A 12,963-nucleotide genomic window follows, 5' to 3' on the forward strand; every position below is an offset into this window, starting at 1 on the left:
TGCCATAACAAATTGAGTGACTTAACCAACAGAAATTTATTTCCTCAGAATTCTGGAGGCAGGAAGTTAAAAGATCAAGGTGTTGGCAGGCAGTTTCATCTGAGGGCTCTCTCCTTGACTTGTAAATGGTTGTCTTTTCCATGTGTCTTCACATGGTCTTCCCTCTGTGTTTATCTGTGTACTAATCCTCCATTTATGAGGACATCACTCATATTGGAATAGACACACCCTAATGACTTCATTCTAAATTAATCCCCTCTTCAAAAACCCTATCACCAAATTCAGTCACATTCTGAGGAATGGGCGTTAGGGTTAGGGCTTCAGCATATGAATTTTGAGGGGAAACAAATCAACCCATACATGGAGTTGATTCCATTTACATTTAAAAAAGTACTGATTGGAAGGCACTTATTTTTACCACATTTATTTGTTTCCTGTATGCCTTATAGCTCTTTTGTCTGGCGTTTCTCCCATTACTATCTTCCTTTGTGTTTAGTTAATTTTTCTTCTGACCTATTAGGATTCCTTTCTCCTTTCCTTTTGTGCATATTCTATAGATATCTTCTTTATGGTTGCCATGAAGATTACACATAAGATCCTAAAGTTACAACAATCTATCTTAAACTGATACAAACTTAACTTCAATCACATACAAAGCTGTATGCCCTCACAGTTCCCTCACCACCACTTTGTGCTACTGATGTCACAAATTATATCTTTGTGTACTGTATACTTATTAATGCATATTTATAATATTTTATGCATTTGTCTTTTAAATCATTAGAAGATTTTTAAAATGAAGCTGTGAATCAAAATGACAGAATGGTGGATTTTGAAAATATTTCTATATTTACCTTTATAAGAGAAATTTGTGTTTTCATATTGTTTTGAGTTATTGTCTATTGTTCTTTCATTTCTATGTGAAGGACTCCCTTTAACGTTTCTTATAGGGCAGGTCTATTTGTAATGAATCCTCTTTGCTTGTTTAGTTGTGTTTTTTTGTTTTGTTTTGTTTTCTTTTTTTGTTCTTTTTTTTTTTTGGTTTGCTTGTTTCCGTTTGTTTTTTGGTCTGGTAGTGTCTTATTTTTTCCTTCATTATTGGAGAAAGTTTTGGTGGATAGAGAATTCTCTGTAAATAGCATTTTTTTTTTCTTTCAGCACTTAAATATTTCTCCTTACTGCCTTTGGTCCTACCAGTTTTCTGCTGAGAAACCTAATGGTTTCATTGGGGGCCTCACTGTGATGAGATGCTTTTCTCTTTCTGCTTTCAAGATTCTTTCTTTGTCTTTTCTTCTGACAGTTGGATTATGTGTCTTACTGTGAATGGCTTTGATTTTGTCCTACTTGGAATTTGTGTATCTCCTAGGATTTGTACATTTATGTCTTTCCTCAAATTTGAGAAATGTTCAGACATTATTCAAATTCATATTTAAAACAGTTGTTTTAAAGTATTTGTCTAGTAAATCTGATGCATGTGTTCCTCCAGGGACTATTTCTGGCAATTAATTTTATTCCTTTGAATTGGGCAACATTTTTCAACTTTTTGAATGCCTTGTGATCTTTGTAAAAAACTACATTGGGAAGAAACATCTACCTTTTCCAGTTTTTGCAGAATAGTATGGAAGACCTTTAAAAATTAGTGATCCCCTGACCCTTAAGGTTAGCCTAGCATGAAGACTTGAAGTGTTCTCAGTCTTGCATGGGAATGTGTACTATCTAGGTCTGTGTGTGTGCTTTTCCAGCCCCCCCCCATCCAGATGCTTTAAAATATCTTACTTCCCCAAAAAGCCTCACTCCAGCTCCTCAGGATCTTAGCTATTCTGTTACATTCTTCTGCCTGTAATTTCTTGGCCCCAGGTGCCTGCATAGCTGCAGTCCCTGTGCACTTTCTAAATGTAGCAGGGCCACCAGTGCCTTCCATGGCTTCTGATTGCTGTTCCCCATATGAGTTCCAGGACAAGCAAGAAAAAAAAAATCTCTTATGCAGCCCACAGGCCAGAATATTGCAAACAAGTTTCTCTTTGCTTCTTCATCCTCAGCAAGGGAACAAGGAATGAGGCCATTGTGCCATGTCAGGGAAGGTAGGGGGTAAGGGTAAGTTAAACTCTCATGAACTCTCCTACCGTTATGAATGTGGCTTTTTCTTCACTGGACATTTACTTGGCTGCCGTCAACCTCTGACTGGTCTCCAGAGTTCCTACAAAGTTATTTCATTCCATCTGTGGTTTTTATTTGGTGTTTCCATGGGGGGAATGAGGGCCTGGAGCTTTCTATTCCACCATTTACTGATGCCACTGCCCTATGTGATGGATTGTTTTTAAATGATCATGAGAAAAACAAATGTTTAGGAAAGAAACTTTTAGAGTTGAATCCATTTCTCACTCCATACTGCTAAATAATTTTTAGATGATATAAAAATCTCAATTAAAACCTGTAAGAAATATAGATGAACTAATTTGGAATGATGAAATGCTTCCTAAGAATACACTTATTTAATATATTCTAGAAAGATTTGTAGTTAATGTGGGGTTATGTCCATATCCCAATTTCATCTTAACTTAGCAAGACAAACTGAATCTTGGTATAATTATCATCACTCTTTCATGTATAATTTAATAAAATGCTTAAGGATTTCAATATCTACCCATATATATTTTTCTCTTATGGAATCATTTACAATATATGTGGGGAAATATATATATATCTATATATATATACAATAGTATTATTTATATATTATGTGTATTATAGATATATCAATATATCTATTAACTGCAAATACATATGCAGATAATAATGTCATCTATTCAAATGGGCTTAAGCTGTAGGAAACATGAATTATCCAACAGAATGTTGAGATAGGGTCATTTCCTGAATTTATAAATTTTCTGCCTCGACTTGACATAAAGTATCCTGATTCTTGCTATATATCTTCTATCCTATCCATACTATTGCTCCCATCCTTGGACCATAGCAAAATGGTACCAAAACTTCCACATTCCAAATCCAGACACAGTAAGTATCAAGTAAAAAAAAAAAAAAAAAAACAGAGAGAGATGGTTTCTATTGTCTCACTGGAATATCTTCCCAGGGGCGTGGCTACAGATTTCTCCTCATATCTCACTGAATGGAATTGGGTCACAAGCCCACGGTTGAGTTAATTTCTGGAATGAAAGAAGGAATTGCCTTGATTGGGTTCGACAGCTTAAATAGGGTTGGTGGGTGTTTGAGTGGCAGTTATCCTATCCAGTGAGCAAGTGAGTACTTTTTAAAATCACTGTTGTACTGTGATTGTACATTATCCCAACAGGAGGAAATGCTCTTCATGGAACAGATTCAGGAAATAAAGCAGCATGTCTATAAAAGAACGGGGTACTTTTTGTTTTTTAGCTCAATGATAAACATGTTCAATGTTGAAAACATAAAAGATAGTTTTATCTAAGGTGTCTTTTGTATAGGTATTAACAGATAATTTGTTTCTTCACTTCATCCATGGATAGTGGATGAAGGTTTTCTTCTGTATAAACTTTGACATTTTCACCATTCTGCTCTTTTTTTCCCATGATGCTATTAGTTGTAACCTGTCATAAAGTTGTCCATAATGAGCAAAGACATTTTTTAGAACTAAATTTTGACCACTTCAACAGAAGAAGGCTTCAAACTAAAGAATGTTGGGCTCCTTTCACTGGATAAGAAGTCTTTGTTTTTCAGACATAAAGATTTATTTTAATTTAGCTAAAGTGTCTTAATTCTAAGTAAACCACATTTTAAGTTATAATTCAAGAACCAAGACTGCCTAACATAAATTTGTTCTCTGATGATTTCCCCAAGAGCTACACATAATTACAAGAATGTTTCTCTCTGTTATAGTGAGTCAAGGAGGTGTCGCATTGGTTTCGGACATGTGCCCAGATCCTGGGATTCCAGAAAATGGTAGAAGAGCAGGTTCCGACTTCAGGTAGGAGATATATGGGTTATTTGAAAAGCATGTTATTTTCACACACACACGCACGCACACGCACACACACGTATATATAATTTCTATTTGTCATCCTTAACTATTATGTCCTTTTGAATTAAAGATACAACTTCTCAATTATTATGATGCTATATTATCTGTAAAACTCTAAAACATACTGTGTTTTTTCAATACTGTGTTGAAAACTTCCACATGCTATAGAGTGGATGCTTTTCACTATATGAATCAGTACTAAAAATTTAACCCTAAATGTATATGATCAAAATTTGTCTCCGGGATTTTTTCTTCTGTTTTTAATTAATTACCTTTCCCATATTCTAATGCAGTTTGGTTGAAGTTTAAAAAAAAAGATGGGGCAAAAATTTACCTATAACCTCAAAATTATTTCATTCAACTTTTAGAATAATGAATATAAGTGGCAGTCAATGCAATTTATTTCAGAAAATGTTATGATTTATTTTACTAGGATTGTGAGGGGCTAGAGACTGCTTTCCCATTGTGGCAGTATTAATGTAGTGGTGATTATAAAAGTGCATTATAATTATATTATCATTTATATATATAATGATTATAATATCATGTCTTTGGATTTTTTAATTCCTTTCCATTATTTCAAGAAACTTTTGCCAACTTACAAGGTAGATTCTCATACTGAGAGTAAGCTTCAAAATAAAGGATAAAGGGGAGTGAGGGAAATGTTTCCCTCCTTTAAAAATCTCACCATTTTTAAAAGGAAAACAATAAAGATAGGCACAGAGAGTTTTGGCTAGTAAAATGAGCTGAAACTGAAAATGTAGTTATAGGGGATCCTGGGTGGCTCAGTCGGTTAAGCGTCTGACTCATGGTCTCAGCTCAGGTCATGATCTCCAGGTCGTGAAATCAAGCCCCAAGATGGGCTCCAGGCTCAGCATGGAGTCTGCTTGAGATTCTCTCTCCCTCTCCCTCTGCACATCCTGCTCATTCTGTCTCTCTCTCTCTCAAATAAATAAATATTAAAAAGCGAAAGTAGTTATACCACCAAAGAAGAAGGAATATTACTCAGTTTAATGTTTTTAAATTTTATGTTATGTTAATCTCCATACATTACATCGTTAGTTTTTGATGTAGTGTTCCATGATTCATTGTTTGCATATAACACCCAGTGCTCCGCGCAGACTCTGCCCTGTTTAATACCCATCACCAGGCTAAACCATCCTCCCACCCCTCTCCCTTCTAAAACCCTCAGTTTTTTTCTCAGAGTCCATAGTCTCTCATGGTTCATCTCCCCCTCCGATTCCTCCCCTTCATTCTTCCCTTCCTGCTATCTTCTTTTTTTTGTTTTTAACATAAAATGCATTATTTGTTTCAAAGGTACAGGTCTGTGATTCAACAGTCTTACACATTTCCCAGCACTCACTGTAGCACATACACTCCCCAATATCTATCACCCAACCACCCCATCCCTCCCACCCCCCACCACTCCAGCAACCCTCAGTTTGTGTCCTGAGATTAAGAATTCCTCATATCAGTGAGATCATATGATACTTGTCTTTCTGTGATTGATTTATTTCGCTCAGCATAATACCGTCCACTTCCAACAACGTTATTGCAAATGGCAAGATTTCATTCCTTTTGATGGTTGCATAATATTGCATTGTACATATATATACCATCTCTTCTTTATCCATTCATCTGTTGATGGACACCTTGGCTCTTTCCATAGTTTGGCTACTGTGAACATTGCTGCTATAAATATTGGGGCGCATGTACCCCTTCAGATACCTACATTTGTATCTTTGGGGTAAATATCCAGTAGTGCAATTGCTGGGTCGTATGGTAGCTCTATTTTCAACTGTTTGAGGAACCTCCATACTGTTTTCCAGGGTCTCCGCACCAGCTTGCATTCCCACCAACAGTGTAGGAGGGTTCCCCTTTCTCCGCATCCCCGCCAACATCTGTCATTTCCTGACTTGTTCATTTTAGCCATTCTGACTGGTGTGAGGTGGTATCTCACTGAGGTTTTGATTTGGATTTCCCTGATGCCGAGCGATGTTGAACACTTTTTCATGTGTCTGTTGGCCATTTGGATGTCTTCTTTGGACAAATGTCTATTCATGTCTTCTGCCCATTTCTTGATTGGATCATTTGTTCTTTGGGTGTTGAGTTTGATAAGTTCTTTATACATTTTGGATACTAGCCCTTTATGTGTTATGTCATTTGCAAATATCTTCTACCATTCTGTCAGTTTTCTTTGGTTTTGTTGACTGTGAAAAAGCACAGTCTTGATGAAGTCCCAGTAGTTCATTTTTGCCCATGCTTCCTTTGCCTTTGGCAATGTTTCTAAGAAGAAGTTGCTGCGGCCGAGGTCAAAGAGGTTGCTGCCTGTGTTCTCCTTTAGGATTTTGAAGGACTCTTGTCTCACATTTAGGTCTTTCATCCATTTTGAGTCTATTTTTGTGTGTGGTGTAAGGAAATGGTCCAGTTTCATTCTTCTGCATGTGGCTGTCCAATTTTCCCAACACCTTTTGTTGAAAAGACTGTCTTTTTTCCATTGGACATTCTTTCCTTCTTTGTCGAAGATCAGTTGACCATAGAGTTGAGAGTCCATTTCTGGGCTCTCTATTCTGTTCCATTGATCTATGTGTCTGTTTTTGTGCCAGTACCATACTGTTTTGATGATGACAGCTTTGTAATAGAGGTGGAAGTCCAGAATTGTGATGCCACCAGCTTTGCTTCTCTTTTGCAATATTCCTCTGGCTATTTGGGGTCTTTTCTGGTTCCAGACAAATTTTAGGATTATTTGTTCCATTTCTTTGAAAGAACTTGATGGTATTTTGATAGGGATTGTATTGAATGTGTAGATTGCTCTAGGTAGCATTGACATCTTCACAATATTTTTTCTTCCAATCCATGAGCATGGAACTTTTTTCCAATTCTTTGTGTCTTCCTCAATTTCTTTCATGAGTATTTTATAGTTTTCTGAGTACAGATTCTTTGTCTCTTTGGTTAGATTTATTCCTAGTTATCTTATGGTTTTGGGTGCAGTTGTAAATGGGATCGACTCCTTAATTTCTCTTTCTTCTGTCTTGTTGTTGGTGTAGAGGAATGCCACTGATTTCTGTGCATTGATTTTATATCCTGCCACTTCACTGAATTCTTGTATGAGTTCTAGCAGTTTTGGGGTGGAGACTTTTGGGTTTTCCACATACAGTATCATATCATCTGCAAAGAGTGAGAGTTTGAGTTTTTTGCCGATTTGGATGCCTTTGAATTCTTTTTGTTGTCTGATTGCTGTGGCTAGGACTTCTAATACTATGTTGAATAGCAGTGGTGATAGTGGACATCCCTGCCACGTTCCTGACCTTAGGGGAAAGGCTCTCTGTTTTTCCCCATTGAGAATGATATTTGCTGTGGGTTTTTCATAGATGGCTTTTATGATCTTGAGGTATGTACTCTCTATCCCTATACTCTGAAGAGTTTTGATCAAGAAAGGATGCTGTACTTTGTCAAATGCTTTTTCTGCATCTATTGAGAGGATCATAGGATTCTTGTTCTTTCTTTTGTTAATGTATTGTATCACATTGATTGATTTGTGGATGTTGAACCAACCTTGCAGCCCAGGGATAAATCCCACTTGGTCGTGGTGAATAATCCTTTTAATGTACTGTTGGATCCTATTGGCTAGTATTTTGGTGAGAATTTTCGCATCCATGTTCATCAAGGATATTGGTCTGTAATTCTCCTTTTTGATGGGGTCTTTGTCTGGTTTTGGGATCAAGGTAATGGTGGCCTCATACAACGAGTTTGGAAGTTTTCCTTCCATTTCTATATTTTGGAATAGTTTCAGGAGAATAGGTATTAATTCTCCTTTAAATGTTTGGTAGAATTCCCCTGGGAAGCCATCTGACCCTGGCTTTTGTTAGCTGTTTTATTTCTCCAGAAAGGGTTTCCCTAATATCTTCCATGCTTTTTTCAAGCCCAGCTAATATCCCTAAAATTGTCGTTCTGAACTGTAGTTCCGACATGTTAGTAATGTCTATATTGATTATGTCCCTGGCAGTCGGTATTGCCTCTTGTCCTTTTTTTTGAGGTGATTTTTTCCATCTTGCCATTTTGTCCAGAGGAGAATAGATGAATGAGAGAATAAAATGCTAAGAGGGTAACAATAACCCCAGAAAAAATATACACCAAACAAATAGGAAGAGACCTGAAATCGGGGAAAAGAAAGGGAAAGAAAGAAAAAAGATAAACAAACAAATAAACAAACAAAAACAGAATATGAGCAAATATGATCAGGCTGGTGCATAGATCAGTGCCACACAGTAGATTTTGGGCATATTTTGGTCTGTTAGAAAGTGCCTCCCAAAATTTTAAAGAAATAAAAGCTTATATATGTACAAAAAAAAAAAAAAAAAGAAAGAAAGAAAGAAGAGGCTTTAAAAAAAAAGAAGAGAATGCTATCAGGCAGGAGACTAGAACCAAGCCATACACTAGAGATTTAGGGTATATTTTGATATGTTAGAAGAAACTGTATCCCAAAATTTAAAAAAGAGAACAACTTTTATATAGATACCAAAAATAAGGGTAACTACTATGAAGGGATGGAATGTGACTCTAAAAATGAAAAATAATTTTTTTTTTTAAAAAAGGTGTTGATAAGATGTTGGTTGAAAAAGGGAAAAAGAAAAATTCAAAATAAAAAAGAAAATTAAAAAAAAATCAACTGTGAAAGACTACAGAATCATGGGGGAAAAGCCATGAATTCTATGTACAGAATTCCCCTAGCGCTGGAGTTCTGCCATTCTCATTGATCCGTAAACTTGGTCTTGGCTGGGTGTTCTTGCTGATCTTCTGGGGGAGGGGCCTGTTGCCATGGTTCCCAAATGTCTTTGCTGGAGGTGGAATTGCCCCGCCCTTGCCGGGTCCAGGCTAAGTAATCTGCTGGGTTTGCTCTTGGGAGCTTTTGTTTCCTAGAAGCTTTCCATACAGCTTTGGAGGATGAGAGTGAAAATGGTGGCCTCTCCCCCCCAAAAAAGAAAAGAAAATTGCGGCCTCCCAATCTCTGCCCGGGAGGAGTCGAGAACTCGGGGCCCCGCTCCTCAGTGCACCCCCTGAAAAAGCAGTCAGTCACTCCCGGGTCCCCGGTCTCCGGCCGCACTCCGTGCTCACCCGGCCTGTGACCGAGTGTTTCTATCTTTGGCACAGGACCCGGTGTGGAGTCTCCAAACCCAGCAGAATCCTGCGGTGCGCTCCCGCGCCGCTCCTCCCGGGGAAGGAAGGGGAGTGTCCCCGGATCTGCCGCTTGTTGGGTCCCTGCTGGAGGAGCGGTGTCCCAACTGTGCCGCGGATCACGTTTATGGCAACCCCGAGCTGAGAGCCCACTCAGCTCCGTGTCTGCAGCCGGCTTCCCCGCTCTGATACCTGGGAGCTCTGCCGCACTCAGGCACCCCCGGTCTTTCTGTGACCCTGAGGGTCCTGAGACCGCACTGTTCCGCGAGGGTTCCACTCCCCGCTTAGCCACTGGAGCGACATCCCTCAGCGGAGCCGACTTCTAAAAGGTCCGATTTTGTGCTCCGCGGCTCTAGCACTTGCCTGAAGCGGCGACAGAGGCCCCCTCCCCCTCCATCTATCCTCCCGAATATCGCCTTGGATTCACTTCTCCACACATCCTACCTTCCAGAAAGTGGTGGCTTTTCTGTTCAGAGAGTTGCTGCTATTCTTTTATTCGATCTCCTGTTGAGTTCGAAGGTGTTCAGAATGGTTTGATCCCTATATAGCTGAAGTCCTGGGACCAGACGAAATTTAGGTCCCCTACTCCTCTGCCATCTTGCTCCTCAGTGTGGGAATATTATTACTCAGTGTAATTATAGTAGCAATGGCCATTTTTTAAAATGTTATTTAATTTTAATTTTTTATTGATGTATAACTAACACACAGTGTTATATTAGTTTCAGGTGTACAATATAATGGTTCAACAATTTTATACATTTCTCAGTGCACATCAAGATGAGTGTACTCTTAATACCCTTTATCTATTTCACTCCTCATCACCGTTGCCCTTCTGGTAACCAGAAGTTCTCTGTATCTGGGAGTCTTTTTTTTTGTCTCTTCTTTTTTTCTTAAATTCCACATGTAAGTGAAAAAGACATGTAGCAATAATAATTTTTAAAAGGCTCGAGAAAGAATAAAATTGTCTATAGGCTGGCTGTCATGAAGTTTGTATGATTATGTATATATAATAGTGTATAATACTATATATAGTATTTTTTCCATGAAAATGTAACAAAATGCTTTTGATTTCCTAACAGTGTCTGTCCTGTTTGAAGTGGGTAGAAAGTTGTATTGTTTACAGGTTAAAGATACAAAGTTTGAGTATAGTTAAGAAGCTGGTGTTTTAGTTCAAGTTCCTTTGAAGCAGAGCCTGAGATGAGGATTTTTTTTCAAGTGTTGTTTTTTTTTTTTTTTTTTTTTAATGTGCACTTTGGAGAAGGAGAATGGAGGAAGCAGGGCAGGGACAGAGTGAAAAAATAAGCTAAGATGCAAGCTGGTTTTAACTGGTGATGAGCTTCAGTCTGAACCCATGGGGAATTTTAGAGCACAAATCGCACCAACCAGCTGGCTCCATCTTTTGTATCCACTCCATCTGCCTGTCCATCCATTGGCTTCCTTTATTTGTTTCAAGGAAGTTATCCAGAGCATGGCTTGGTTAGAGTAATCGTTAGCCTTCTTTAGTGGGTGTGGTGTGTCCCCATGGATATGCTGGTCTAATAAAGACATGTGCTGACTTCCACTATCATATAAAATAAGTCAGTTAAAGGCATTCAGGAATTTTATCATTTGAAGATGAAGCAAATAAATAAAATTTACACATTCTTTTTCTTTTTTCAAAATGTACACATTCTTGCTAGAATCCATTGAGTTTTTATCCTAGGTAATCTTTTTTTATCTCAAAAACAACTTCCTCCATTTTCCCTCCCCCATGAAAAAAATGTTCTCCATTGCCTCACTTCCAAAGAACCATACACATCCTTCCATTAGACTTTACAGCAACAAATCTTCATTATTGTTCCCATTTCCATTTTCCCCATCTGACTCATGCTTCTGTGCAGGAATGGTGTCTTAGTCATGTCTGCCTCCTCAGTCACTAAAATAGTGCCTGCCACACAGGCACTCAACAGATATTATTATTCAAGTGCACTTTGTGTATGAGGGAGATTGCCCATCAGTGCTTTGTCGTCCCTGAAAATCTTCACAGGAATCTGGAAACTTCTTTGGTCTATTTGGGAGACCTATGTTTTTAAACATAGTGAATTAAATGCTATCTGACAATGCCACATTGTTCAAATTGCATCCTATAATAAGGAGAGTTAGAGAAACTTCTTAATCTCCAAAAGTTCACAAGGAATTCAGAAACATTCAAGGCCAGTATCCATTTAGCATAAGGGTAATAATGAAACATTTTATGAGCATCTTAGGTGAATGTGCTGGCCTTTTCTACAGCTCATTCTTACAACAGCCTTAATTCTGAAGAAGAGCTTTAACTTTGGGATAAACATTAGCTTCTAAAGTTGTGTTGATGTGTCTTGTGGAAAGCCAAGGAAGAAATTGAGTACCTTAACTCAGTTGAGACTTCCAGGCTTTCAAATTTCTTATTTTCCTGGAGAATCTCTATATTGTTTACATGTCTCCAAGTTCATGGCAATCAAATAATATAAGGGAGAATGATTTGAAAGATTAAACTTCCTGTAAGATTAAATACAGGGGCAGTGGCTCAGTCAGTTAAGCATCTGCCTTCAGATCAGGTCATGATCCTGGGATCCTGGGATGGAGTCCAGCATTGGGGTCCTTGCTCAGCAGGGAGTCTGTTTCCCCTTCTCTGTCTGATCTTGGTCCTCCCCCTGCTCATGCTCTTGCTCACTCACTCTCTCTCTCTTACGCAAATGAATAAATAAAAAAATCTTAAAAAAAAGACTAAATACAAATGTAAATATTTTTGCCGTCTATGTGTATATATGTGTGTGCATACATATGTGTGTATATACAAAACTGTGACAAGGAAGTTCTAGTAATTTTTTTGTACACCTCAGAGGACTACCTCTCTAGATGATCCTGATAACTACAAATAAAGACTCTTTAAAAAAGATTTTACTTCTTTATTTGTCAGATTGAGAGAGAGCAGGGGGAGAGGAAGAGAGAGAAGCAGCCTCCCCACTGAGCAAAGAGCCTGATGGGGGACTTGATCCCAGGACCTTGGGATCAGACCTGAGCTGAAGGCAGATGCTTAACTGACTGAATCACCCACATCCCAAAAAAAGATGGTTTGATGTTTTTCTTTCCAATGTGAATGTATTTTATTTCATTCCCTTGCCTGAAGGAACTGGCTAAGACCTATATTATGAGGTTGAATACAAGTGGGAGACATGAGACGTTCCCTGATTTATTCTTTTTTTTTTTTTAAGTTTTATTCATTATTAGTAATCTCTCTTTCCAATGTAGTGTTCAAACTCATGACCTTGAGATCAAGAGTTGAATGCTCTTCTAAATGAGCCAGACAGGTGCCCTTATTCTTGCTTCATTCTTAATCTTTGGTGGAAAGCATTCTGGTTTTCATCATTAAGTGATATCAGCTGTAGCTTTTCATAGATTATTTTTATCAAGTTGAGAAAATGCCCTTCTATTTTTAGTTTGTTGTAAGTTCTTATCAGAAATTGTTACAGAGTTTGTCAAAAGCTTTCTCTAGATCTATTGAGATGATCTGTTTGTTCAGTTATTAATATGACTAATTACATTAATTGATTTTCTTGCATTCTGGGATAAATTAATTGGTCATGATGTATCATCCTTTTTATGTATTGTTGGCCTCAATTTTTTTTTTTTTTTTTAGATTTTTGCTTGTTTTCTTATAAGAGATACTGGCCTATAGTATATTCTTATTATGACTTGGTCTGGTTTTGCTATTAGAGTAAATCTTGTCTAATAAAATTAATTAGGGAATATTCTATCCT

At 37.7% G+C, this 12,963-nt stretch overlaps 1 protein-coding gene across 1 annotated transcript in view; it reads left to right on the forward strand.

Moving 5' to 3' along the window:
• Positions 1-12,963, forward strand: part of CSMD1 (CUB and Sushi multiple domains 1) — a 2,028,797-nt gene that overhangs the window by 1,424,610 nt on the left and 591,224 nt on the right. Inside the window, exon 8 of the mRNA XM_027598604.2 lies at positions 3,871-3,958. Within this exon, the coding sequence (XP_027454405.2) occupies positions 3,871-3,958 (88 nt within the window). The remainder of the gene's footprint in view (positions 1-3,870; positions 3,959-12,963) is intronic.

This window comes from Zalophus californianus, chromosome 2 (genome assembly GCF_009762305.2).
Source record: "Zalophus californianus isolate mZalCal1 chromosome 2, mZalCal1.pri.v2, whole genome shotgun sequence".
Lineage (NCBI taxonomy): Eukaryota > Metazoa > Chordata > Mammalia > Carnivora > Otariidae > Zalophus > Zalophus californianus.